Here is a 27,914-nt window from a genome sequence, read left to right as displayed (position 1 = left end):
CTACAGAGCAATCACTAAAACAAGTACTTCCATTCCACACAGAAAGGGGTAAAGAACTGGCCCAGCCAAGCACCACATCACTAGTGTGCCAAGGATCAGCTGGCTGGTACCAAATGGAACAGGCACTGCAAAGGCTGCCAGGCTCAGCACACCCTGCAGCTCTGAAGACCATGGACAGGTGTCAGGACTCACCTGCCCTCCCTGGACAAGCTCTTCACTTCCTGTCCAGCCCCGAGATTCAAATGCCTCAATAGGCACAGCCCATATTCTGTGTTTAAAGCCAGAACTGCGGAGAGCAAGAGGCCTCAGTATTTATTTACAATAAACCCCACGCAGGGTCTCGTTATCACCTGTGTGCTGGCACTGAGTTACACATCAGTGTGTAACCTCACAAAGCTCTTGGAGCCAAAGCTGAAGGGAAGCAGACACTTTGTATTTATTTAATGTAACTTCAGGAGAAAGCAGGGAGAGAAAGAGCCAAGACAACCTTCATCCTTCTGCAGGGCATTTTGTTTCCTAGACAACAATTTTAAACTGCAGAGAGGAACAAAACGTCCTAATGGCACAATTTTTCCTTCCTTCCTTCCTCCTTTCCTGCTAAGAAAGTACTCCCCTACTCTCTTCAACACAAAGAAAAAAGGAGAGAAAAAAAGAAGAGATTAACAACAACAAGATGAGGAAAGAGTGGACAAACCCTCACACAACATACATGTAACACCCTCCCTTTATGACATTGCTTCCTATTGTTTTCCGTGGCTCTGCACCTGCTGGAGACTTGGATTAAAGTGAATAAAACGATTTGCCTGTGACAGTGCAATACCAGGAACAACCCTTGTGCTGCCTGCAATTAAGAGGTCCCAACACAACTTTTTCCCACCTCAAAACCTCCAGCTTTGGTCATGAACACAAATGGAAATGGATCAAATTGCCTCTTCTCATTTACCCCACTGCTGAGAGACCTTGTTCTAAAGTGTTTTGTGTAGGGCAGTAATTTGCACTATGTAGTTTCCTTCTGACATCAACTGGTATCAGAAATTGCATCTGGATATGCATTTGTGCATTAAATAACACAATGAAAGAGCAAAAAATGAAAACTGGTGATCTGAAGATAAAACTGGGATTTGAAATAGAAGGCTGAGTTTAAAGGCAGGGACTGACCTACACAAAAACTGCAGCACAGACGAGAGACACCTGTGGAAAAAGGATCAGTTTGTGAAAAAGCCCTTGGAAAAAGAGGTTTTAGAGAAAAGCAGGGAATAAAAACAGAGATACAGTCACTGGCAGGATGAGAAGAGGCAAAGAACTTGGGCTACTTTTCAGTCTAAAGGTAGGACTGCAGTTCTTGTTAAGCAACCTGGAACAAGGACCAACAGTGCTGGAGCTGAAGTGACGTGGAGCACAGCACAGGCTCCCTGAATACATTTGCAGGCTCTGGCCAGGAGGCACGGTGCTGTATCCAGGCTGCAGCAATTACACTAGGATAATACAGCTCAGTTGTTATTGGTAACTGTGGAATGGATGATGTCAATAATTTTTAATAGTTGTGTTGCTGCAAACACAGCCTACGTCTAACACAATGCAAACTCAGGATCCTCCCTGTCCTGTGGCCACCACTGCTGCTCTCTTTGTCCATATATGCTGAGTGGTCTTGGAGCAGAGATTCTGGCACCTTTCACAAGGATTAAATTCACTTCAGAAACACACAGAAAATTAAAAAGTCAGGAGAAGAGGAGAAAGAACAAGATAGCAGCACATTTAATTTAAGAAGGTTTTGGCACTGCTCCTAAAATACTCTCTGCCTTTCTCTGCGGTGTCTGGCTTCTGGCAAAAACTGGAAGGCAGCCTTACATTACACCTGACAGACTGATCTCAGCCATCTCTGACAATGGAACTTATTAGCTGACTGGGGCCAGAGGACAAGTCTCTCATCTGAGTGACAGATGCCTGTGCTGCAGCAGTGCTCCAAGCACGTCTCCTGCTCCAGGAGTGCTAACTCTTCATCACACACATATATTAGAGCAAAGAGATTGCTTTCTACTCAATTTGGGACTGATGTTTTCACTTGGGTTCATTTTATTTTTAGCATTTTAAAATAAACCTAGCACATCAGATTTACTACTGAGGTTACAAAGCAGGTTAATTTGTTCCCTTATCAGTATATATGTGTCCAAGTTCTTCACTTTGGAAAAGAAGATGGATTCTTTCTTAAAGGGGATGAAACAAGGATCTGCAGTGTTAAAAAAAAAAAAGGAGCAAACTCCTTAACCCCAAATAATATAGAATCATAGAATCACAGAATGATTGAGGTTGGAAGGGACCTTAAAGACCATCTAGCTCCAACTCCCTGCCATGGGATTGCTAACAAAACAAGTTGTAAAAGCAAGTGGATGTATCTGTGGGTTTTTTAAAATCCTATTGAGAAGAGCGTGGCGATCTCCTGCCTTCCCTTTTAATTCCCATTCAGAAAGGAGGGAGAAAAAACTTCAGGAAGTCAGGAGGGGAGGTTAGGATTTGAGAACACCATGATTACCCCTGTAATCTCCTTGTCAGGACACTTTCCAACAGGCCTTTCAAAGGTCTGTTACAACACTGTCCACGCTGCTGCCTGCCCAGCAATTTGATCTGCTCTTCCTGCCTTGTGCAGTGGAGAATGTCAGAAGGGAAAGGCAGAGATGAACTAAAAATAGTGCCCTACAGTGATGGTGTCCCCGCTGTGACCTGCTCTCTTTGGTGCTCCAGATCCTGCACAGAACACACCCCTGCGTCATCCCTTTAAATGATCAATACCAGATCAGCCCATGATGTCACTAACAGGAGAATAATTAGATAATCATCCTCACTGGAATGTTACCTCCGTAGTAATACAGCAATTTGATACAAAAAATAACACAGTTCAAACACATCCTCTGAGCACAGCAGCACCAAGAGGGTCGGGCAGGAGTGAGCCCGGGCCTTCCTGGTCCAGCACAGCTCAGAACAGACACCCAGCAAAGAAGCAGTGAGTGGGCAAGTGCTAGAGCTGATGTGGAAAACTGACCTTTTAAAGTCACTGACACTGCTGTAGTACCTTTTAGAGCTGATCTGAGTTTAGGTGATTCCCTAACAGGTACTTTGCACTAATGAACAAAACACTCCTTGCTGCTGGAAGCACCATAAACAAAACAGCAAGGAAAGGATGCAAAGAGAAAAACAGACACCCACCAGACAAAAGCTCATGGTGTGGTGGGGAGAGGGACACCAAAGAGGAAAACCAAGAATGTTCTCTCACCAGAGCCAGCTGAGACCCCAAGTTACCACCAGAAAAACTGGACTCAGATGATTTTATTGCCTCAGTTTATTTAAAAAATCTTCACAGTGAATTCAGCCCCTCAAATAAAGCTGAGCTGAGTGTCCAGGGGAATGGAGCCCTACCCTAGAGCTCAAGAAGAACACAGCAGGTGTGACAGTGCACAGCTCACCTGTGTTGTTCCACTGTGGTGCCTCAGTCCCAGCCTGCAAAGGATTCCCCTACTGATGTGAGCACGTCCATCCCGAGGGATGTGAAGGTGACAGGACTCTCAACTTTGATACTAACCACGGATTAATATGAAACCATACAACAACAATGCCAAATGGGGAGTCTTGACCCAAAATAATGAAAGACAATTGAAAGGACTCACATTTAAGTCGGGTGTGACCCTTATCAGGAAACCTACCTGACACTTCTCCTTGAGGTCCATGGCTCTGCAGTTCTGTGAGCATGTCCAGCAGAAGGGGACTGCTCCTCAGGGGAGAATGTCTCCTACGCAGAGAAGAGCTTGGCTACATTTACCACATCACCATCTGTGGGAACAGAAGGGGAAGCAGTCAGTCAGTCTCCCACATCGCTTCCTTTAGGACAAGAAAGCGATGGAATTCACAACATTCAAAGTACAGGATTGGTCTCTAAAAGAAGGAAAACCAGGGAGCTGAAAGTGCTTCTAATAGTACATCAACCCACCCCATACTCAGAACTGACCTCAGTAGCTTAAGTCTGCCCAAAAACTGGCATCAGTTTTTGTGTATCAGTAGGTGAATTAAGTTCCCTGCAGCGCAGAGTAAGAGTATTATTGCAGCCTTGACAGGCTTTTGGGCAAGCCTCCAAAAAAAAGCTGACAGAGCACTGGATTCCACCAGGTGTTGGAGCATGCTGTCACCCAGGGCTATTTGTCTTGTTACCCTTATCTACCAGGAGCTTTGTCCAGCTAATCTCTAATGGAGCCAGCAGTAATGATACTCCCCTTTGCTGAACAACACATCCAACCTTTGACAGGGCTCTGCTGCTGGGCTGAGCCTGGATCTGACCACCAATGAGTAGGCTAGAAATCCTAAAAACAACTCCAGATGACCAGGGATCTTTTCTCTTTGTAGCAAAACTGGGACTCTAACAGAACTGAGGTAGGAAGCAGCTCTGGAATTTCTTCTAGCTCATCCTCCCCTTTAACTCCCATAGCACAAATTTGTTCTCCTGCCACATATGCAAAATGCCTTTTCTGGTCAAAACAAATGACCTGTGTGCATTGCTCTAGAGGATTCTCTTGCATATAAACACAATGAGAGATTATAAGATTATGCTATGATTGTCTTGGGAAAGTCTTTTTGTTGGTTAGCAACTCCTGGTTCTATTTTTTAATATCATACACAAGCTTAGGGCTTGGACACAGACTTCTCCTAAATCCAAACAAACAAGGAAGCAGCTAGATATGCAAATCAACCCAAACCACCCACACATCTCCCAGATACAACAGGATTGGCCTTTGCCAGCTGGGATTTACTACCCTGGTCTATACCACACTGCCTTCTTCATAGAAGGTGGATTCTGCAGATCCCATCCTCGTGGCAGTCACAGCACAGCTCTCCACAATGCCACATCATTTCAAGGGAAACAAAAGGCATCCGAAGCTTATTCAGAAAGTCACTCTCCCACTCTGCAGAGTTAGATTTCGGAATTTCCTCTCCTGCAGGCAAGTCCTGCACCTGCATTCTGGGAAGGAGCAGACATTCAGCATTCAGAGTGCTGGTTATCAAAGCCCTGCCTGCAGTACCACAACCAGCACCTGCAAGTGCCATTTTTTGGCTGCCAGGCTGGCTGGCACAAGACACCAGTCTGGACTCTGCCCTGCTTTTCTGTTCTGTGACCCTTCCAACGTGCACACACCGAGGGAATGAAGTTATTTGCAGTCACTTCATATCCCTGCCAGTCCAATTAGCAACTGCAAAGAGAGGATCAGACAAAGTTACTGAAGAGAAGCTCACAAAGAGCTGCCAGTAAAGGGTAGGGAGTGGGAAGGAGGAAAATGTAATTCTGTGTGTTTGCACACAGCAGCTTAGAGCCTCTGCCTTTAACTTGAGAGTGACTTCAGTATAAGGGAAGGGAAGGCAAGAGGAGATGATTTTGAGGAGAAAATGGTCACTAACAACAAAAGGGCTAAGAAATAAATCCATGATTATTCTTCTTACTCCCCTGCAACAGAGGATTTATTAGTAGAACTACTAAAGACTTAGGTACTGTGCTCTCACTCGTTCAAACAAAGCTAATTCCCTGAAATTCTCTCTGGGTCTGGACTTCAAAAGCAGTTATCTGTGACACTAATGGGTAACTGGGAAGCCAAAGTCACAAAAGGAGAACAAGAAAAAACATCCTGGACTCTTTGTGCCCATCCTGTGGAGCCCTGATCATCAGCTGGGGTGGGCTGGAGGGCAGGGGGCTGTGCAGGGAGGCACTGAGCAGGAGGCAGGATCTCTGCACTGCCCTCAGTGACATTCTGGTTCAGGCAGCAAACTGAAATGTGATCCTGAATGCAAAACACGCCATTCCTTAGAGTTCAAGGCACATCATCAGCATGCTTGGGAATGCCACCCTGAAGTCCTTCAGTGCTAGGAAGCAGGAAACACAGCAAGGGTGTTAAAAAAGATGAAAGATTGGTTGGAAAGAGTGAATATTCCTTATTTAGAGAAATTCTAAAAGCTGTTAGAATGGACAATACAACAAAAGCTTGTGAAAATAATCAGTGGTGCCTGCAGCACTGCTTCATCACCATACGTGCTCAGGGCTTCTCCAAAATTTTAACAAACTGACCTGAAGCCCAGAAGCAGCTTGTTTTTTCTCACATCCCCACTTTAAGGTACCAGCAATGGTTAGATTGTAGACATTTCACACAGAGAAAGCAAGAAGGCAAGTCATTCTGGTGCCAGTCTGGATACACCAAACGAGGAGAATCTTTCATTTTTCAAATTTACAACGGGTTTTCATTTAAAACCAAGAATTCCAAACACAGCTAATCCCAGTAGGTTGGGATATCTTAGTATCAGGATAACTGAAGAGCAAAGACAGGCTACAATGATAAACCAACCTCTCTCAATTTCTGCACCTGGACTGGCACTGGAGCCATATAAAATGTGATCTGTGTGCTTGGTTTCAAATGTAGAATTTATCAAAATAAAACGTCTGCAAGAATTATGTCATTCCAACTAAAAACCTCACATGCATTACAGAGGTCTTGCAAACACTCAGAAAACAGTTTCACACAATGAGGCTGAAGCAGTTAATAAGTTCGGGGGGCAGTCTGTGGATCTCTGGAGTTGTGCATCCACTCACTCCAGCCCCTACAAGGTCCTTGTGTGCTCCCCTCCCAGACTCCTCTGTTTCAGGGACTCCTGTAATTCCCACCTCCAGACGTGTCTCTCCATCATCCCTGCCCTGCTGCAGGGACTCACCACCCTCTGCACCCATCCTGGGAGTTTTGTGCACTACTATTCCACACTGGATTATCTGCCTCCCTCTGCCCTCCCTGTTCTTATCTCTCTTCTGTCTGCCCAGGCAATTAGTCACGTCGACATGTTACACTCTGCAGGACAGAAATGAAGTGGGGCTGCTTTGCTGGAACATGTTAGAGGGCGTCAAGTATTCAGACAATCAGAGATGCCTGAAGCTGTGGTTGCTCTAATCAGACACCACAGACTCCCAGTGCAGCCAGTTTACCCCTTCCACTTTCCCAGCACACTCCATCCTCCTTGGGATTTTCATGCCTAGAGCAGTTTGTGAAACCTGGAAATGGCTGGATGTGGTGTTCAGGTGTCATCATGTTGCATTCAGCCTGAGAAATATTTCCAAATCATTGGGCAAGAGTGAAACCAAACACAGGGTTCACCAAACAATCCAGTGCATATATCCCTACCAGCAAGCCAATTGCCTGGAAGTCCTGTATGCCAAACTCAGCCAATGCTAGCCCACACCTGTGGGGAGAGGTGTGCAATCCACTTTAGAGTATCTCTGTTTTATAAGAATTAATGAGTTCACTGCCTGGGTTGCCATGTGTATCTGATACCCAGACCTTTTCAAATCAGAAAATACATTCCCATCCCTACAAACTCATTTCTGTTTGGAAGTGCCCTGAATAACTCTTGTAGCTGGATCTGAGTATCAACAAGTGTTTGGAACATCCCTCTGAATAGCAGAAGCAGAACTTTACAAGAGTCCATTCCCCCTTTTCTTCACCTAATCATCTTTTGAATAATACTGTCTTACACGGGTAGTGCATTTATATAGGTAAAAATATTATGGTTCAGATTCTCCTTTGAAATCCAAGGATTTCAAACCACAATAACTGAACCAAACCTCACAACATCAGTATGAGGTATCAGTGTCGAAATGTAATAAGAAACTATACAGCATGATATATTACTTACAGAACTTACAAAACAACTAGCAAACAGAAAGATCAGATAATTATGGAATCTATAGACACTTGGAAATAAAATGTGTTTCAGAAGCTGCTGTCTTTAGGGAGAAAAATAAATCAACCTAATGATACTGTTTTCCCTAAAGTGTTCAATCACTGATGCTTTCATGTTATTTACTGAAAGTTCCCAACACAGATTAGTCTATGAAAAATGATGGGGAGTGTGAACATTTCTTGCTGCCAAAAGTGAATTCCTCAAGAACAGAAGCCTGATCTGTCACCAAGAATAGAAACACGGGGGAACAGATAATAACCAAAAAAAGCAGCTGCCTTGGAGAAAATGGCTTCGATTTGGGCTGATTGTTTTGATATCAGCAGAGCCATACGGTCTCCTACTCACGAGGAGCTGATGTCTGCCTGATAATTTGCAACAAAGGCACATTTGCTGACAAATGGGCTTCCAAAGGTGCATCAAGTGATACTGTCAATTGCTTTGAGACCCACTGAGAGCACAGAATAATTACAGCAAAGGAGCTGGCAGCCACACTTCTTGGCTTCAGTATGTGCTTGTGAAAAAAAATTTGGGCCAGCTAAACATTCTCTGCCTCGATAACCCCAGACTGCGGACAGGGATATCCACATCTGCTTAAGGGGGAGACTGTGAAGTAAATGTATTATATCTGTAAAGTGAGATCTTCTCAATTTGTGTTGTATATGTGCTAAGTACTATCAACTCAGCAGCAATCAAATATCTCATTTGAGCCTGCCTGGGAAGAATCAGGAGCTGATTTCACAGAGGCTCCGCTTCCCTTCCTAAATTCAGAAGATTCGGAGAGAGATCTGTTCTACATTGAATCAGGAACAGGATTAAACTCGAAATGAACTTAAAAGTTTGTCTTCGACTTACAAGTGTGCCTTTTGGAGGTGAAATTATTCTTTGTTTTAACCTTACTTGCCGAGAGCTTTCCAATAAAAAAATATCTCTGACTCCTTCCTTCTTTCTTCAGCACATTCAGGACTTGCACATTGGACTGTTTCAAAAGACAGTTGTGGCTTAAAATGAAACCTGAGCAACAAAGAGGGAGAAGGGAGTAAGGAATGACTTTGGAACACTCAGAAGAGTCAGACCTTCAGTTTACTTGCAAGATTAAGATTGGTCAAACAAGATGTTCCACAATTGAAAGAACACTTTTATTTTTGTTTTAATTTTGTTCTGGTGAGTTGAGAAGCAATTGATCAAAAGAAATATGATCAAAAGAATGATCAAACTAGTTTAGTCTACCACACTGTTTCCATGGGGGCTGATACTGTTTCAAATTAAGGTACTGTAAATCTGAAAAATATTTGCTGTGTTCATATTTCCTCACTTGGTTAAGAAAAGAAAAGAGTGTTTGGGAATTAAAGGATCACTTTATTTTTCTGTTTCAGGTACTGCCTGCCACAGAAAGACAGAGCATGTGGAGAGTCTGGATCAAAGTGAAAAATTCAACAAAAGGCACAATTCTGAAAGGTGTAAGAGCCCCTTCAGCTCCCACAGAAGGATGAGACATCATCTGTATTGAAGCACCATGTCTTTAATGACAACTAGAAAATTTTACAGCAAATCTATGGATGAATTCACTGCAAAAGTGACAGCTGTCATTCATCATCATGGCATTGGTTATTATGGTAACCAGGATTGTATAACTACCTCCGTTTAAAAAGGAATAATCCTGAAATCCTAGAAAACCACAAAAAGGCAGTGGCACAAAATAAAATAAAGAAGCTTGTGCTGTATTTATAGGAATTTCTAGCAAACCAATTTTTGCTGATATACACTGACTGACAGATAAAAGTGCAGCTTTTTCTCTCCATTCCAGTTTATAAATAAGGGTGTTGTATGCATAGTTTGACAGCAAATCTAGGAAAAAAAACCCAAAACATTCTTACACCAGCATTTGCCATTTGGAGATGTTTAACAAACACCATGCCATGGGAAGGTGTTTTCTGGGAGTTCCCCAGAGCAGGCCCAGCACCTGAAGGCCATTAAGATCAAGCTCATACCTTCATTCAAAGCCCAGCACAGCCCTTCTGTAGAAAAGGCACTGAGCAGTTCAGCAGATTGTGTATTTTGTTACTCTCACAACAAGCCCCATGAAAGTTTTATGATGAACACGTGTAGGATGAAGAGTGTCTAGAAATAGGGCAGTGAGCTGCCTCACTCTACTGTGAAACAGCAGCTCCTTAAGAACCTGTCTCCACTATTCACTCATGAGCATTCCAGAGATCCAAAGTGCCCTATTTAGTGTACAAACTGTCCCATGCATTGTCACAGATGTCAACCCCTCCCACCCCAAGCAAACGCTGCTCCCACAGCTCTGGGTGCAGGACGATGCTGCCCGAGCCCAGGACACTCTCTTTGGCCCAATCCTACAGAAGGATTTGTCTTTTGGCCAATCCCCTGTGGCCCCTGGCCCTGCTCCCACCCAGCCACAGGGAGATATAAACCCTCCCAACCCACCTCTTCCTAACTGGGGCTGTGCTTCTGCCTGGGGCAGGCAGGTCTTTGAGTGTTGTGGTGGCTTCCAGCACCTAGTTTGGGTAGGACTGAGAGAGGACTCTCAGAGGCACAGAGACATAAACAGAGCTACAATGTGAAGATTAGAGGACGAAGGTTTGTTTTTTTGGTTCCAACTGAGCAGCAATATTGATTTGTTTTGTGACTGAGGCTAAAAGCACTAATATCTTAATCCTCTCATCAGGTAAAAAATGTTGGCGAGGTGTTTATTTAAGAGGCCTGGTTAAGAAGAATATTATATAAATTTTTTTGTACGCTTGAGTAAAAGATAGGAGAGAAATATAAACCACTCCTCTAAAGAACAAAATATATCTTGCATAAAATCAGCATCGTGTAGCTATTTTTATGTATGCCTACAGTAAGTAGGCTTCTTGGAAAGTAAATTTAGTTTGCTTGCTAGGTTATTCACATTTTGCTATATCTCAGCAAGCCCTGTAGTTTAATGCAGTATAGCAGCTGTTGAGTAACAGTTTGTTTATATAGAAACCCACATTTCTAAGTAACCTAAAGTGTTTCACAGAGCTTGTGTACTACTATGCTATTGTACCTCATTGTGTATGAGCTGTCTGTTCTATTCTGTTTATTCTACAATTGTTGGGGGAAATAATATGATTTTGGACAAGCATGCCTTAGTAGCCTCCTTTTCTCAGAAAGTGTGAAAATATCTATTACTTGGTAGCTGCCTCAGGAAGATGGATGTGTGCTTATGCTCTCTGCTGCTATCTTGGTAACTTTTTAGACTGATAAGACAAACTTAAAGAAACTCTTCTGTCCCACAAAATTTCCCATGAAAACTCAGTGAGATTTAAATGGGTAACTAAAACACTGTCTGCTCCTGCCCATGGATTTTTCCTTCCTCTCTACCAATCTTCTGGGTAGATCATATCATCTAAGACAAACTTCTCATGCTTTATGTATTTTTAACTGGGATTCGTTAGGCTTTTCCTTATCAGTAATGGCCCGTGTTACCCTGATAGGAGAAAGCTCCCGAACAACAGACGAGCAGAACCCAAGAACTATATGGATCTTTCGGAAGCAGAACAGGCGGACATCTGGGGACAAAACCCAAGCGTGTCACGAACTTCTGCTCATCAGAACGCTGCCAGGAGATAGGTGCAGGGGTGAAACAACCGGCTGAGCTGGGGCTGCTCTCCCGGCTGTCAGCGGGGTCTGGACAAACCCTGGTGGATTAGCCAGAATTTGGGACCAGACAGTAAATCTTGACGCGGTGGGTGAAAGCGCGGCTGCTCCGAGCGCTCCCACAGCTCTCGGGCACCCCCGGGGACCCCCCGGCCTGGCTGCCCGCTGCCCCCGGGGGATGCTCCGAGCCCGCTACGAGCCGGAGCCCGTCCCGCAGCTGCGTGAGAAGCCCCGCCGTTGATCCGAGCCGCCAACACGTGTTTGCAGCGCCCTTTTTTTTTGTCCTTTTTTTTTTTTTTTTTTTTTTTTTAATTTCCTCTCCTTCCTAAGCTGTTTGGTAACGCTCCAGCGCAGTGCGGGGGAATGGGGCCGCGGGGCTGCGGGACCGCCGCCGGCTCCGCCTCGGGCCTCCTCCCGCCACGGTAGCTGAGATGAGGGCTCCCCGGCCGCGCTCCCCGGCGGGCCGGAGCCCGGCCCTGCCCCGCCGCCCGGCCCGTACTCACCCGCCGCGCCGGGCGCTGCCGGCGGGGCCGCTCGCCCGCCGCGCCGCCGGGGCCGCCATCACGGTCACTGGCAGGCGGGACGCCCCGGTCCGGGGGACCCGCGGGGGCGCTTCGGGGCCGCCGCAAGAAGCCGGTGCCTGGTTGGTGCGAGCCCGCGCGGCCGCCCGCACGCCGCGCCGTGATTGGCTCGGAGCGGGTGGCGCGCGAAGCCGAGCACCCGCCCTGGCGGCAGGTCGGGGCAAGCCGTGAGGGGAGCGCGGGCGGGACGGGCGGCAGCGCTGAGGGGGTGGCGGGCGAGGCGGTGACCTCTGGCAAGGGGCACCCTGAGGCGGCCGTGGGGGGTCGGGGGACGGTGCTCGGGGGCAGCGAAGTGACTTTGGGCTGGGGACGGGAGAGGGCATGGGGAGAGAGCCCCAGAGCGGCGCGTTCCCCGAGGCTCCGTCCCCTTGGCGATGGCGGGCCGCGGTGGGTGCCCCAGGGAAGGGGGCGAGGGAGAAGGGGGATCCCTTTGCAGGCGCTGTGCTGCCACGGGAGGAAGTGACACCCGCAAGAGGAGGGTGACACCTGCAGATCTCCCTCTGAAAAGCCACTTTTGCCGTGGAGAACTAGCAGACTGGCAGTCTGGGGTGAGCCGTGAGGTGCAGGAACGCGCCGGGTGCCAGGGGCACAGGAAACCTTGGCAGGAGCGAGCACACAAACCTACCGAGCCGATAATCTGTCATGAAATCTAAGCCTCTGCAGGATCTGGAAAGGAAGCCGGAGGCGTGAGGCAGAGGTGTCCCACTGCTGTGCCTCTGCACGCAGAGGTTTGGGCTTCTCTTCTTTGACTGGGTAAACTTAAAAGACGAGTGTCCCTTAGTTTTACCTCCTTCCGTGTTCCTTCAGTTCATTGTGGAGCTTGTATTTATTATCCCAGGTTGCGATGTGACAGTTCCCATGTGAGATACCTTGTTAAAAAAGCTCATATTCATTAGCAGGCTAAACTACAGATGCTAAAGCCTGGTGCAATTGTCTGCAATTTTATGGCAATCAGTTGTACAAAGAGCTTAAGCTCTGTGCTGCTTTCCCTGCAGATGCAATTTAGAACAAGAATGTAGCATTTTAGGAGTGAACTCTGCACTGCTTTGGGACAGTTTACTTTAACAGTGTCTGGTTACACACAGTGCAGGACTCTACAGGTGTGATTTTAGCTCTTTTAAAAGCAATCTAAATTTTGGTGAGGAAAATGAAGACCATGGAATTCCTGGTTTTCCTGAGCTTGTTACCCAGAACAATTCCCTAGAATCAGTTAAAAAAAAAAAAAAAACAACCACAAAACTTGAGTGACACTGAAAGGGGCTTTGGTGTCTTAGAAGAAAATAAAATGGTAGGTTTGGGGAGTTTATGGTGTAGTTTAGAGACAGTACAAGGAAGGGGAAGGAGATAAACGTGCAACTGGAATTGTAATAACATAAAATCATGAGTTGTGCTTAGTGTTGCACAAGCATTTCCGTAGTTCCTCTTTGGATTGTTCCACCCCAGTAAAATCTACTGAATTACTAGAAGGTTTTAAAGGTTAGAGTAAAGATACATTTGGAACAGAGCTCTGGAGTCTGGGTAATCTTGCCTCTGACACTGATTCCCTGTGGGTCTTAAACAAGCCCCTAATAAACCCTGTTTTCACTCACAGGTGCACTGTCTATAGAATTTCTGTCAATGAAATGTGCAGTTACAGGGGCTCAGCAGCTGGAGCTTTAACCTGTTTGTGCCTTTATCTCCTCCTTGGTAAATCTGATCTAACTGCTCACCTCAGTGCTTTAGGGACTTTGTGCTTGCATCTTGGGATTAAGTGAAAAAACGTTTTCAAAATGCATTATTACATTGGCTGGTTGGAGGAGCAGAAACACTCTTGGATTGGACAGTGTTCCTACAGATTCAGAAATATGACAGGTATCCAGAGAGCATTTTTCCCGTGTATTCTAATACTGGATGACAAAGGGGAAACTCAAAGGCAGGTGATGTGAAGTATTCAAGAGGCACTAAACCGGTAGGATTTTATGGATCAGAGAACTGTGCTATAAAGACCTGTTTTATAAAACTCTATCTTATGTTAAGTCATCATCCTCTCTATCTTTTAATGTTACAGAATTGTGAACAAATGGTCTACAAGTAAACAAGGTCATATTAGTTTTGGGTGCTTATAGTAATATAATATTCTGGTATGGAAAGTGCAGCTCAATCAATTTTGCCTGCAGATAAGAATTGCTTCCCATCCTTACTTCAAAACAGCTATTAAAACTATTCCTCGAGTGCTTTTCTCCTCTCACATCCTTACATTTCTTGGAACCGTTTCACCGTGTGTAAAGGCCTCCTGTATCACTGTGGTAGGAGGTGAGCTTACAGAAACGAAGCAGCTCCTGCGGGCCTGTGGGGACGGTCTGAAAGGGCTTAATTTCATGCTCCCCGTGTCTCAGCGCAGGGATCCGCCGTCTCCTCTGGGGCCACAACATATGGGCAGGGACGGGCTGGCTTTGCAGTGAGCTTCCGCCTCGGGGCGGCTGGTGCTGCCCGACGGATCCGGGGGAACTATTTGACCTCCCTGCATGTGCCTTTCAGTCAGCCCTCGTCAGCGTGGCTGCTGCGGGTAGAGCAAACATGAACGTCTCAGTAGGACCGCTTTAAATCAGGTATTGTATGCAAAAAAAACCAAAATCTTTCTTTGCCTCTTTCTTTCTTTCTTTTTTTTTTTTTTTTTTTTTTTCTCCGACAACACGTTGAAGTTGCATTTTAATATTTGAGGAGTAGCATTTCTGAATAGTAGTGCAAAGTAATATAATTAAATCAGCCAGAAAATCCTGTATTGTTTAAAACAGGCAGGTGCTGTTTGTCTGATTCCTCCACCCCTTTGCACATTTTTGACAGATGCTAAGAAATTACCGTGTTTCTAATGTGTGTAATGATAAGAGGAATTAAAAGGGGAAGATTGATACAAAAGCTGAATCTTGAAAATTAAAAGCAGTAGTTGAGTTGACCAACACCTTTACCAAAGCTGAATGAAGGTAGTATTTCATTTTAGCTGAATTATATTACTTCCCAGCTCCTGTGTATTGCTTAATAAATGGGCTGCACATAATTCAATGTCTAATTATAAAAAATAAGTGAGAAGAGATATTCCTCAAAAGAGAGAGATTCTGCCTTTTAGTAATAAACAGCATCTGTTTTGTTTTGCTCCAAACTGAAAGGTAATTGAACTGACAATTCCAAGCTGTCCTGGAAATGATGGAGTACTGAACTGGGAGAAGGAAGAAAGCAGAAGCCCTTTTGTACTAACGAAAGGGCAGATGACACACTGTAGTTGGATCTGCTTCTCTTTTACAGATTTCTTTCAGAGCTTAAGCAGCTCTGGATGACCCCAGCCAAGTGATTTTATTGTTTCATTTCTTAATGGCTATTGCAGGTCCCAGGTAGAGCAGCTTTTCCTACATAGTCATTTTTGTAATAATCTTGTCCTTTCTTTGTGTCCATAGAAACACATGTGACATGGAAGGGAATCTGCTTTTATTACTGAGCTTTAGTGTAAGACTCATGGGTGGGTTTGGTTTGGACCTTTGTTCCGCTAGTTTTCAGGCTAAGTTAAGTTTCTTGTCTCCTGGTCTACAAAAGCCAGAACAGCCCCTGTTTGTCACATGGTGATTAAGCTGCTTCACAAGTGCTCCTGAGATCTGTAACGAGTAAAACTGTGAGGCTGCTTTGGCAGATCAGCTGTTCTGTCTGGGTCACAAGCACCCAACACTTATTTGCTGCACTCAGGCAGATTCACAGAGACAGTTGTGATAACAGTTCAGCGTGTGTGAGAAGTCAGGGCAGAGCACTGGGAGGGTTTCAGCTGGCTGATGGTTACAGCAAGGCTCAGAAGTTAAAAACTACTAATTCTCTTCCAATGCTGTGTGATTAGTTATTGTATGGCTTTGGGCAAGCCCTCTATGCCTCTGTTTCTCTGTTTGAAGAATATGGATATTTGTATGTTTTATGTGTATAAATCTGTTATCTGTTATTATACATCTATCCCTTTGATATTGTCGCCTTTAGTGCTAACACAAAGCTGCAAAACAAAATGAAATAAATAGCCAATATAGAGCAAAGTAGTTACCCAATCCCTTCACAATCCTGCTCTCTCAAGAACAGACACAGAAAACACATTTGGACAGGTTTTTTTTCCTTAGCTTTGCTGTCTGATTCCCTAATTAGTCCTGTCACACAATGTTCCAAATATGGACATGTGGGGAAATCCTATAGATCAGAAACCTAGATCTTGAATTAAGGTTTTAGAGAAACTCCAGTAATACCAGTGAAGTCCAGTGAAGACTCCCTGAAAAGCTTGCTTGGTGCCCATTTTAATACACAGTGACAAAGGAAGTGAATTTGTTGCCCATTCTGTAAGTGGCACCTGTTCCATGTAGCCTGACTTGAGAACATCAGTGTTAGGTTTTTTTCAAGGTATTTAGCATCTTCCTAGAGCAGGTCATATTTGTTGCTCTTTGGTTGCATCAGGCATGTTTGGTGAAGCAACTTCCACTCCAAGACAGACCCAAATACCTAGTAAAAGGAATACTTTTGGATTATATGGATAATGTCCATGATTTGGTTATTACACTGAGGCCAACACGGGTTGATATGAGAAGAAAAAGGCAAGAAGATAATGCTCAGGCAACAAATATCAACAGCCCCATCCCCTCCTTGCTGTGCCTGCATTCCTGGCATTCCCCCATTTGCCGCACCCACTGTGTTCCCCACATCCAGACAGAGGTGTAGAGCCAGGCAGTCCCTGCACAGCTGCCAGAACAGCCTGGTGGCAGTAAATCTTCAGCTTGGAGGAAAATTCATCAGGGCCTGTCTACATCTCTCCTACACTGCCCATGGCTGATTGTCTGAATTGTTTTCCATGGGAGGAAGATTTGTGTCCTGGTTCACGTCCAGGCTGTTCAGATACAACTTACACACAACACACACGGTGTTGTGGTACCTGAACTGAAGCAGTAGGATGCAGAATCACAACGTGAAAGTTTGAGCATCTTCAGAGGTGCTGAGCCAGGCAGGGGCTTGCTTTAAAAAAAAGTTACTACAGTTCTTTGAGAGCAGGAAATGCGTCAGAGGAAGAAAGGTGCACATTAGCCATGTATTTTATTACAATTATTGTGCCAGATGCTGTTAAAAAAACCCATTGCAACACAAAGTTCCTTAAATTGCCAGTAGTGTATTGTAGTTTGTGGTGATCACAGATCCTCATCTTGAGAAGGGGCTTAGGAACATGGTATTAACATGAATATTCCAAGCAGCACTTTTAAACCTTGAGTGGCTGCTCACCACATTTTAACAAATATCCCTCTGATCTATTTGATAGCAAAACCCATACATTTATTTCCCCAGAGTGCTCTGAGAAGTTTAAAAAGGTATGCAAAAGAAATGTCAGACACCGAGATATTTCTTACTTTCTTAAAATACTCAGAGCTAATCTTGGATTATATTTTATCACCACGAGCTGTCATAGAAAATTCAAGCTATTCTTAGACTACAAAAAAAACCCATTTGAAATTGATCCTTTAGCAAAACAATGTCTCTGTTGCCTTTTTCACCCTTGCTCACAGCTATGTCAGGATTTTGGCTTTTGCTGTAGGTAAAGCTGCACAGTAAGTTGTGTGTTTTTCTAAAGCATTGTTTGCAAGCTGGGAGAACGATCTACATGGTTTGCAAGCAAGTAGATCTCAGCAACTCCTCAGTCAGGAGTTATCTTTCTGCAATAATCTGATCTCTGCTATCTCTGAAATTTGTTGCTTGTTTGATTTTCTAGGACTGCCCTTTTACAGTCAGGCAGCTGCAGCCCCATAAAGTAGCTGTCATTCAACTGGCAGCTGTTGGCCATAGCTGGCTTTGCAACTCCAGCTAAAAGTAGCTCCTCTAACTTTTCTGTAAGTTAAATAACGTCTCAGAAGGCTTACTGAGAACTTCTGAATCCCCATTTTGAGGTCATACGTGAAACCAGAGATTCTGTAGGGCTGTTCTAGGAACAAGTACTGGGGACTTGAGGGATCTTGGAATCTAGCTCGGATTTCACCAGTCTTTTTGTCACCTTTCTGTATTCTCAGAAAGAATGTCTGAAACATTTGTAACATCTTCAACCCCTAAAGCTCCTTTTCTCCACCCTTTCCAATTTTTGAATGAAGTATTGGGAGAATTCACACTTCCCCCAATAACCAAATCTGGGAATAAGTTAAATCCCTGTAAGTACAGTGCTATGAGGATGAGAAAATGGTCTTGCTAAGGGTTTAAACCATACATTTAATCCCAGAAATCTTCCTTAAGCTGCTTAAGCATTTAGAATGGGAATGTTAGCGGGGAATGTTTGCAGAACATGGTTTGTAAGCCAAATTGCATGAGGTTGTGGTATATTTTCTGATCTTACTTTAGTCGTGGTGTGGATGTAACTACCTTTGGTCTCTAGAGCCACAGGAAAGCTTTTTTTATTCAGTGGCTTTATCTAGGGATCGAGGCCTGATGTTCACCTGAGACACTGCTTTACTGTATGTTGTAATTAGAGTGTTTTCAAGCCAAAAGAATGTCAGGAGGGTCACCCAGGCAAACCCTGGCATTAGTCACCTGTGCAATGTGAATTTTGCCCTCTGTGCACCTTGTAATTGCAGTGTGTGATCACAGTGTTTATTCCTGCAGCACGGGCACCGTAATCACTGCTCGTGAGGGGTGGCAGGTGTCAAATAATGGCTCTACGGGGTGTGTTGTTTGCTCTGAGCTTGGGGAGCAGCTCCACACCCTTCAGTGCCAGCTGGACAAGCTCGGCTGTATTGCTGGAATGGGAGTTTTCCCTGGTAGTTACAGGAGCTTCTCAACTGCTTTGTCCTTGCTGGCTCCGTGGTGTGGTACGTTCCCTGTCTGACAGAAAAGTGGAGACACTGATAAACTGGGCAAATATTTTGCACAAAGCTGGGGTGGTTTCACCTCTGGAAACCTGTGCTCGTGGCCTTCTGCCCGGGGTGTTAACAGAGCCTCGACAGCAGAATCACAGAATCAGTTAGGTTGGAAAAGACCTCTGAGACCATCGAGTCCAACCTGTGACCCAACACCACCTTGTCATACAGACCATGGCACCGAGTGCCACGTCCAGTCTGCCCTTAAGCATCTCCAGGGACAAGGACTCCACCACCATCCTGGGCAGCCCCTTCCACTGTCTAACCACTCCTTCTGTGAAGAGATTCCTCCTCGTGTCCAACCTAACCCTCCCCAGGCGCAGCTTAAGCCTGTGTCCTTCCGTCCTGCCGCCGGTTGCCCGGGAGGAGAGCCCGGCCCCCGCCTGGCTGCCACCTCTTTTCGGGTCTATTGCACGGCCCGCGCTGCTCAGATCTGCTATAGCTCCTCTCCCCTCCGCGCCGGCTCCTCCAGCACTCCCGTAATTCCCGGTCATTCCCGGTGACTCCCGCGGCTGGGGCGGGGCAGCCCGGGACGCGCACGCGCGGGGCGTGCCCGCACGCGGGGCGGGGGCGCGCAGGCGCCGGCGGCGCGGAGGGCGCTGACAGGGCGGCTCTCGCGAGAGCTGCGGCGGGGCCGGCGGCGCGGCGGGCGGGGGGGCCGGGCCGGGCAGGAGCGGCGGCTGAGGCGGCGCTGGAGCGGCGGCCGGGCCGGGCCGCGCGGGGCCGGGCAGGCGGCGGGAACGCCCAGCGCTGCGCGGTGAGTGCGGCGGGCCGGGCGCGCGGCCCTCGGCGCCCGCCGGGCTTGGGTGGGGAGGGGCGGCGGGGGGGCGCACACGCCGAGCCCCCGGTGCCGCGGCCTGTGCTCCGCGCTGGGAGCCGCCTCAGCGCCGGCCCCGCGACCCTGGGCCTCTGCTACCCCTGGGGATGGAACAAGGTCTGGGCTGTGTTGTGTGCTCGGCGGGAGCCCCAGCTCATGTACCGCTCCGTGCTGGGGACCGCCGGGCCCGGGCTCATTTGGGGGCTTTTTTCTCTGCTGTGGAGTGTGCTTTGCTCGTGGTTCTCGGGGCTTATCTTTACTATGCCCTACAGAGCGCTCCCTAACTTTGCGCCGCTCCCAGAGGTTAAAAGGCTGAGCACCATGTAGGCAGGATAACACCCCTACCTTTGTGTCTCTAAACGCCTTTCGGGTCGTGCTTCAGACGCGAGTTTCTGTGATGGAGAAGGACGTGTTTCTCGTAGCCTCTTCCTTCTTTTCTGAGCTTCCTGCCTGACGTCCAGTGTTGGTTTTGTGGGGGTAAGGTTCGACTTGCCAATATAGTTTCAAATGATCTCTGAAGACAGTGATGCAGTCTTGTTAACTCCCACAACATCTGACTCAGACATCTCTTTTATAACCTAAAGAGAAAACTGTTCTGTAGCACAGCTAATAATTGCGAGAGCAATTCATAGATACAGTGCTTAGGGAAGTTAATTCCTTGTTTTAAAACTTAGTAAATGCCTGAGGTCAAGGGACAAAATCTGAAGGATCACAGATGGTTAATCTTCAAACACGGTGTTGTTTGTAATCCATTTCTATGCAAACTTTGGATATTGAGAATTTGTACCAAAAAAGACCTTTCAGTTATTATCATCTCTTATGTTGATTAAGTCACGCAGTGTTTTGAGTATTTCATAGTGCCAGCCAAGCTCATGACATTTAAAGCTACTTTATGCAGTTTAAAATAAGAAAAAAAAACGTGCTAGCAAATAAGTTTTGGCAGAGGTGAAGTTTTTTGTTACCTGATAAAATGTTTTGATCTGATAAGTATTATCTGTGCTTTGTGCTGTAGCTTAGTTTTGTAAGTGATATCTGGAGTTGTCATGCGGTCCTTAAGGAATTTGAATGGCTTTAAGCTGCTGGATTCTGAGTATCTTTTGTGATCCTGAGTGTTCTGGGGTTTATACATTTATAATTGAATTTAGATTTTACCTCATTCCTTTATCATGTTATACTTCCTTATTTGGCTAATTTGAATAAGTGTTCTGCCCGTATAATTTTTGCTTTCTATTCTTTTGTCTACAGCCTGACACTTCCATTTCTGCATGTCTTCCAGATGATGTATCCACACATTTTTCTCTCCACCACCCTTAATAATGTTTTGTCCTAGAACAGCTGATGAAGCTTAGGATCTGATTCTTTCCAAAATCTCCCACTAATTGTATCTTCTTTATTCCCTCGCTTTGGCTTTTCTAAACTATCTGTTCTATTCCTGCCTGTATCATTTTCCAGAAGAGCAGTAAAACAGTGGAAAGAGAACAATGAGAAAGCTCTCTCTTGTTTAAAAAACATACTGTTTGTAAGAGCAGTGTAAAAAGCCCACCTTTGCCTGTGTGGCTTTTGAAATATCTGTTAAAAAGCAAGTGAGAATTGTTTCCTGTTGGCCACAACAGGGAGTTTTGTATTTATAATTACTTATATTCCATCCTGAGCTGCAGCACTACTGCTGCTGAGCATTTACTGTTGGCTGCATCTGCTGCCTTTCCATCCTTTCCCCCCCACTTTTTTTTTTTTTTTTAAGAGCAAAGGAAGTGTCTTGCTCTAAGCCACAGTAAGGTGAGAGATATTGATATTCTGAGAAATCTTAGTCATTCCTCTAGCAAGATCACCTGGTAATTTTTGTAACATGTAATCATTGTATTCATATATTGCCTGTTATTCGTTCATACCAGTCTTATTCCATTTGCAGTCTGCTGGGGCTCACTACAGTAACATGTCCTGCTGCCCTGCTCTCTGCATGAGGCATGTACAGCTGTGCTCTCAGTGGGCACAGACCTACCCCAGTAAGCTCATTTTTCCCCTCGTGCAGTTGATTTGTTCATATTTTAATAATTACCTGCCTGACTGTGTGTGAGAACTTATTTAATAAGGTTGTGAACAGCAAATGCTCTCTAAGTGACTTTAAGGGAATTACATTCTGAGTTTACCTTTCCTGACATTTGCTGTGTCTTGGTTTAATATTTCCAAAGCTTTTCCCTGTTTTACATGTAAGTTTGTTGCCTAAACTTCAGCTACGCTTTTGCCTGAAGTCAGGATGGTTAGTTTTGTTCTAGGCTGCAGCTGCTGTTAACATTGTTACCTGAAAACATCACTGCTTTATATGCTGACAATATGTATGATGGTGGTAGTAATCCCAATGCATGTGTAAAGAAAATTGCATGATGAATCTCTTTCATCTTGAATTGTGCTGGAAAATTTCCCGATATTGTGCTGCTGCTAAGCTCAGGGAAATGCCAGTGTAGTTCTTGGAAACGCTGCATCAGTTTCTCTGAGGCAGTTGTGTGTTAACCCCTTCAGTTAAAAATAATTCTTCACTGGTAGTACAGTACTGGATAGCAATACTTGTGTACCCCAAAGAAAGGAACATTTACCAGCTGAAGTTTCTTTCTTTAGATGTGCCTGAGCCTTTTAATTTGTGCAACTTGCTGTTACATTCTTAGGTTTGGAACCCCAGGTTTTCAAGCCGAAAGGTGTTTGTGTGCCCATATAATCACACACATCTTCACATGTGGTGCAGTGCTGTTAGAAACACCCACAGGTTGCTGCCACTGGTATTTGTCACTTAAGGAGGAATAGAAATAGGTGCTGTTCACCATAACAGGTATAGGACAGTGTCAGTGCAAGCATTGAGCAAACATTTGCATTTTCCATTGCTTCGTACGTGGTCACTCGTGTTGCTCCTTAATGTTGCAATAATGGCAGAAAATTATCAATACCATCAGTTAAAAAACCCCAAGAGGCCAGGTTGGAAAGATGAGATGGTGAACACAACACAATAGAGGCGGCAAAGGGAAAATACTTCTGGTGAAGGAAAGTTATTGTTGCTGTTTGTGGGAGTGTGCTGCTGTGGTGTGGAAGGCTCACATCAGAAAGGTGCTTCTTCATCACCTTTAAAATTAAGTCTTTTAGAATTACCAGTGCAGTTCGGGTGATACACTGGATGACTTTAAATATGTGTACTGGTGGAAGCTTGGATACAGTGTATTTATTTCCACCAGTCAGGGTAGCACAGGCAGCTTGGGGATCTTCCTGGCTCCTGACAGCCTTGTCAGTCTTGCTGATGTTTTGGTATCCCTGTGTGGGAGGACCAGAGAGATCCCAGAGCTCTGTCCACGTGGGGACTCATGCTAAGCTGGTCTTTTTTTTTTGATCAAGGTAAATCCTGTACCTACCTCTTCTCATTCTGCCAGATTCCTGTGATAGAATCTCAGTTCTGGTGTTTGCCTTGACCTTCGTTATTCTTTACAGGGAGCTCAAGGTTGGGCAAACATGGGACTCGTGGAATATAAGTGTATTAATTGCTGAGCTGCATTTATGTAAGGCATGTTTTTCTCTGAAATCAGAAATTACTGTTGCCATCTGCTGCCTTTGCATGCAGCAGGGCTCTTTCTGGGCTGCAACCACAGAGCCTGAATTAGCAGGTGCGTGGGTTCACCAGTGTTTGTCAGATCTCTCCTGTCTTGAATTGTCATTGACAAGTACCAGCTCTCTGCTTGTTCTTCGGGAGAATATTCATGGTTTTTAACTTGTATACTGTATTTTTTTTCGGATTGTTTACCCTCTCTGCTATCAAGTGTAGCTGGAGTTAGATTAAATCCTTCCTATTATAACCTGAGATCAAGATTTAAGCCTTTTCAGTGTGTAATTTCTTCTCTGGGCCCATAAGAGATACACAAACCTGTGCCTCACACTGTGCTTATGAATATTTTTTAACGTGTTCTGCTGCTCAAAACCCTGGAATTTCAGGGTGGTTGCTTTTATGTTCGAGTGAGCCCAAACTTTTGTCTCTGTGTAATGTTATTTGAGGACACTTTGACAGGCATTTCAATTCCAAGAACCCGGCAGCACTCTCTGCTTTGTCTAACTCGCTGTCGTTAAATCTGCCCGAGCCGTATGAATGGAAGAAATCCATGGATCCCAAGCCATGGGTGCAGGCTGCGTCTCCGCACGGGTCTTTCCCAGGGCAGCGTGTGGTGGGAGCGCAGCGCATCCCCTCGCCCATCGCCGCCCACCTCCCCCGCGGGCCGTGCCCCCGTTACATCGCCGTAATCCCCGATGCGAGGAGCGGGAGGGTTCCCGTGAGAGGCGGGAGCGGGGCGGACCCGCCCGGCGCGGCTCCCCCGCGGGCAGCGGAGCTCTCTGAGCCCCGGGGCGCGGGCCGGCGGTGTCTCCCGGCGGGTCGGTGCCGGGCCCGCCCCCGGGGCCGGCGGGTTGGTCACTGGCCGCGGGACGCGTCACTCGGGGCGGGCCCGGCCCGGGCGAGCGGCAGCGGGAGGAAGCGGCGGCGGCCGCGCCGGGCGGAGGGAGCGGCGCTGGGCGCGGCCCCGGCCATCGATCCGTGCCACTTCCCCTAATGGCCCGTCTCTTCCTCCTCCTCCCCCTCCCCTAGGGCGGATCGTCCCCCGGCCTCCCTGTATGTGAGAGACGGGGCCGGCGCCTCGCACGGAGCCGGGAGCCGCCGCGGGAGCAGCGGAGGCTTCGGGGAGCGCTTCCTGCCCACCGCCCGCACCGCCGGGCGCGGCAGCCCCAGCATGGAAGCCATCGCCAAGTACGACTTCAAAGCCACGGCGGATGACGAGCTGAGCTTCAAGCGGGGAGATGTCCTTAAGGTAGGTGGAGGGTGAGGGCTCGGGAGGTTCCTCTTTACCCCTGGGCTGTTCGGCTGCTCTCTGAGCCTCTTCCTGTCCGTCAGACCTGACGCTCTTGTGGGTCCCCGGGGAGCGCCATCTCCTTTTAATAGGGAGCCTCAAGATCTCCGAAATCTCAGTCACACCTCTCGAAGAGCAGGAGAAGCCGTTTCATTTCAGTGTTAAGCATGCGTCCCGGTCTCTAAAGACTCTCCTCTGAGACTGGAATATTTGAAAACTTAGTCATAAACACAATACCGAGCAGAAGTAGAAGATCGTCTCTACACTGAATTCCCCTTATGAGAGGAAGCCCCATAAAATAATCAAGATTCATTTGGTATTCCTCTTCCTTGCCTCCTGCCAAGGATCCCAGTATCAAAGAACAGTGATTGGATTATTTCTCGGTAGATAATCTTTTAGCATCAGGCTGTCAAATATTGAAGCTGAGTTTTATCTTCAGTCCCGATGAACTCGAGTGATAAGCTTGTGGCTGAATATTTAATGGATCTGTGCAGATGTAAGTGAATGTTGAAGTGCATTAGAGGAATTTTGGTCTATAGTTCTTTCAATATATCAAAGGCTTTTAGGACTTCATCTTGGCTATATTGCTGGAATTTGAAAAATATTTGAATTTCTAAAACTTTAATAAAACTGGACACACAGAACAAGCCTAAAATTTTATTTTGGAGGGGGAGTAAAATGCAAAAATCCATAGTGATTTGGCCTCAGTGAAGCAGAGCTCAGGGCTTTGTTGCTTCCAAGGAATAAGACCGTATTGCAGAATGTTTTAATGGAGCTCATTCAGAGTCACCATTCTCTATAAACATTTAAGGTGGTCTTTACCTTCCTAGTGTGATGTCTTTAATATTAAAGTATTTTTAAGCTGCTTTTTTCTAAAATGCTTTGAGTCAAAGCAGTTTTGAGAGGTGCCTTTCTGCAGATGTAACTGTGTGTATGCTGACAAATCAAGTCCTGCAGACCTCAGTGGGATTACTCATCTGCTCAACATTTTTGCCAAGGAAGGGCTTAATTTTTAACTACTATTTTAAGATAAGTTGGAAAAAAATAACCTCTGTGTATAAACTTAATATATGTCTTTGGTAGCTGATATTTCAATAACATAACTGTGGCTTTGTTTAAAGCATGTGACCATCAACAGATAAAGGCTGCAAAAATATATCCTGCTTTGAGACTGTTAACTTATAAAATAATTGCATCTATATGCATCCCTGACCCATAATTGGCCTAAAAGCTCCTGTTAGACCTGTACACCTCACTACCAGAGTGTGTGTAAATTATCAGAATATTTCCTTTGGTTGTTTTAAACATTTGAGACTGTCAAAAATTTTATAAGCCTTCTGTGATAACCTTGCATTTATTTTTTTTTAACCTGAGCTGTATTCTTCTATTTTGGGTTACTACTAATTGCCCTCAACTTTTACAGTGTATTTGAAGTAGAGCACAGCTAAAATCAGCTTGTAGAAAATGCTGAACAGGAAGGAAGAATTAAGTATAATGAAGTTTATTTTAAAGTGTATTCTCAACTCTTTTAGTCTAGTTTGGTGTGGAAGTTTGCTGAAGTACCTGAAAAAATGTCTTCTAAAATTTGCATTTGTTTAGAAATATGTTCTTATCTGAGAATTAAAGGAAATATAACTTTTTTTAGACTTTTTAAAGTTCAGTCTGTGATAAAAGTCTTGCATCTCTGCACATTGGCTGATAGTAAGATGTTCTGGAGTCCTATCCACTTGATGTTCTCCCATAGGTACAAATTTTATCTCACAAATAGACACAAGGTGGTATGTATGCTGTTACACTGCATTTATAACTGTATTTTTCCTGAAATACAGAGGGATTTTCCTACTTTATCCAATACCTAGGCCAAACACGTCTTCACAACATCGATGAACCATTCTTCATTCTGTATTTCCTTTCAGCTCATATTCTGAAAATATTTACAAATTTTACATGTTTATTTCTAGTATGCATAAACTGAGCTATAGAAATGATAAATTCCTCAAGATTATCTGTAAAGTCAGTGGAAACTTCAGGAGTTTCAGGAATCCTTCAGCACACAGTTGAGCTGAGTTCTGGGCAGCATGGTCAGAGTCACTGTGTAAAGCTGGCAAATTTCAGACAAATAAGCCCAAACGAGTTAGAATTGTTACAGTTCACTTTAGTGGCACTTTGTCATTTTGAAAAGTCTGTTTCACTTCAAATGGGTTTGAGGTTGTGGAAATTTTATTTTCATCAGACATTCCAGATCTATTTGTTGGAGCTCTGCTCACGACTGAGAAATCTCAGGGTATCCCAGTCATGTGCCCCCTGTGATCTCTCTCATTAACCAGGTCAGTCCTCCTGTCCCTGAATGAATTGGGAAGAGAAATAAACTTGTAACATATTAAATGCACCTGCCCCCTTTGCTCTTGAGGTGTCCTTTGGTGTGCAGTGACGACTTTAACTGTGAGATACCTGTTGTGATGCACCCCCAGACGACCACCTCGGTCTGATGGGATGTTTGAGGATGGCAAAAGGCTGGTTTGTAGCCTTGGCCACACTAAGGAAAGAACAAAATCTGGAACAGTGTGATTCCCACTCCTTGGCAGTTCCCGTTGTCTCTGTGGGGAGCGAAGGCAGAGGTGCCCAGTCTGCCTGCTCTGACCTCAGCAGATAACTTGCCTATGATGTCATGTGCCATTACTGCTGCCTACCCACAGATTTGGGACCTGAGTGAATAGCACTTGAACTGTAGCCATTAAGCTGGTTGTTAGTAATCTTGTGGCTGGTTTCCAAAAGTGAATGAAGATAGTTGACCTTTGCCTTGCAATTGTAAAACAGCTGAGTGAAGAGGAAAAGTGCTTGGCCTCTTTTTTTTTTTCTTTTTTTTTTTTTTGTGGGCACTGTGTGGTAAAAGCTGCTCCTGTGATTTCTGCAGCCTGGCAGTACAGTGGGTCCTTCACCCTTCTGTCTCGTGGCTCTGTAGCAGTGTGTGGTACTGCCATTCAGGTGGTGCTCACTGACAGCTTTCTCTAAACCTTAAAGACTCTAAATACTGCTACTTGCTGAACCTTTTCCACAGGGAGGTGAGATTGCTGCTTCCTTCTGTGTCTTCTGAGTACAGCAGAGTGCTGCAGCCCTCCAGCTCTGCTCGTTTCCTGTGCTGGAGGTTGCTTCACATGAACTTGATGACTGGCACCCTCTGGGAGGTTGTGGGGTGTGAAGGTGGCCTGTCCTGTTTATTTAAAAAACTAAAATAAGGAAACTGAGGGATTTCTACTTAAAATTTAGATTTTTGAAGAGTTGATGGTTGCCCTGAAGCTTTTTCACTTCTACTGTATCTATCGAAGTTGGGAGCAATTAACTTCAGTCTCCATGTTTGTTATTCAGGTTT

The 27,914-nt window shown here is 45.4% G+C and overlaps 2 protein-coding genes across 3 annotated transcripts in view; one reads left to right on the top strand and one right to left on the bottom strand.

Moving 5' to 3' along the window:
• The window catches only part of TMEM94 (transmembrane protein 94), a 48,477-nt gene extending 36,485 nt beyond the window's left edge, over positions 1 to 11,992 (bottom strand). The window contains exons 1-2 of the mRNA XM_027749805.2: positions 11,901 to 11,992; positions 3,696 to 3,822 (exon numbers count right to left, since the gene is read on the bottom strand). Of these exons, the coding sequence (XP_027605606.1) occupies positions 3,696 to 3,719 (24 nt within the window). The 5' untranslated portion in view covers positions 3,720 to 3,822; positions 11,901 to 11,992. The remainder of the gene's footprint in view (positions 1 to 3,695; positions 3,823 to 11,900) is intronic.
• A 2,502-nt stretch (positions 11,993 to 14,494) lies between these two features.
• GRB2 (growth factor receptor bound protein 2) overlaps positions 14,495 to 27,914 on the top strand; it is a 54,596-nt gene continuing 41,176 nt past the window's right edge. Inside the window, exons 1-2 of one of the 2 annotated variants that reach the window (XM_039390236.1) lie at positions 14,495 to 14,566; positions 24,286 to 24,505. In XM_039390236.1, coding sequence (XP_039246170.1) covers positions 24,428 to 24,505 — 78 coding nt within the window. In that variant the 5' untranslated portion in view covers positions 14,495 to 14,566; positions 24,286 to 24,427. Of the gene's footprint in view, positions 14,567 to 19,466; positions 19,617 to 24,285; positions 24,506 to 27,914 lie in introns of those variants that run through there. The other variant, XM_027749807.1, reaches the window with a different exon arrangement.

This window comes from Pipra filicauda, unplaced genomic scaffold (assembly GCF_003945595.2).
Source record: "Pipra filicauda isolate LSUMZ 115617 unplaced genomic scaffold, ASM394559v2 scaffold80_size11013439_pilon, whole genome shotgun sequence".
NCBI lineage: Eukaryota > Metazoa > Chordata > Aves > Passeriformes > Pipridae > Pipra > Pipra filicauda.
The sequence above is the reverse complement of the archived record's forward strand: the minus strand, read 5'-3'. Positions and strand labels throughout refer to the sequence as shown.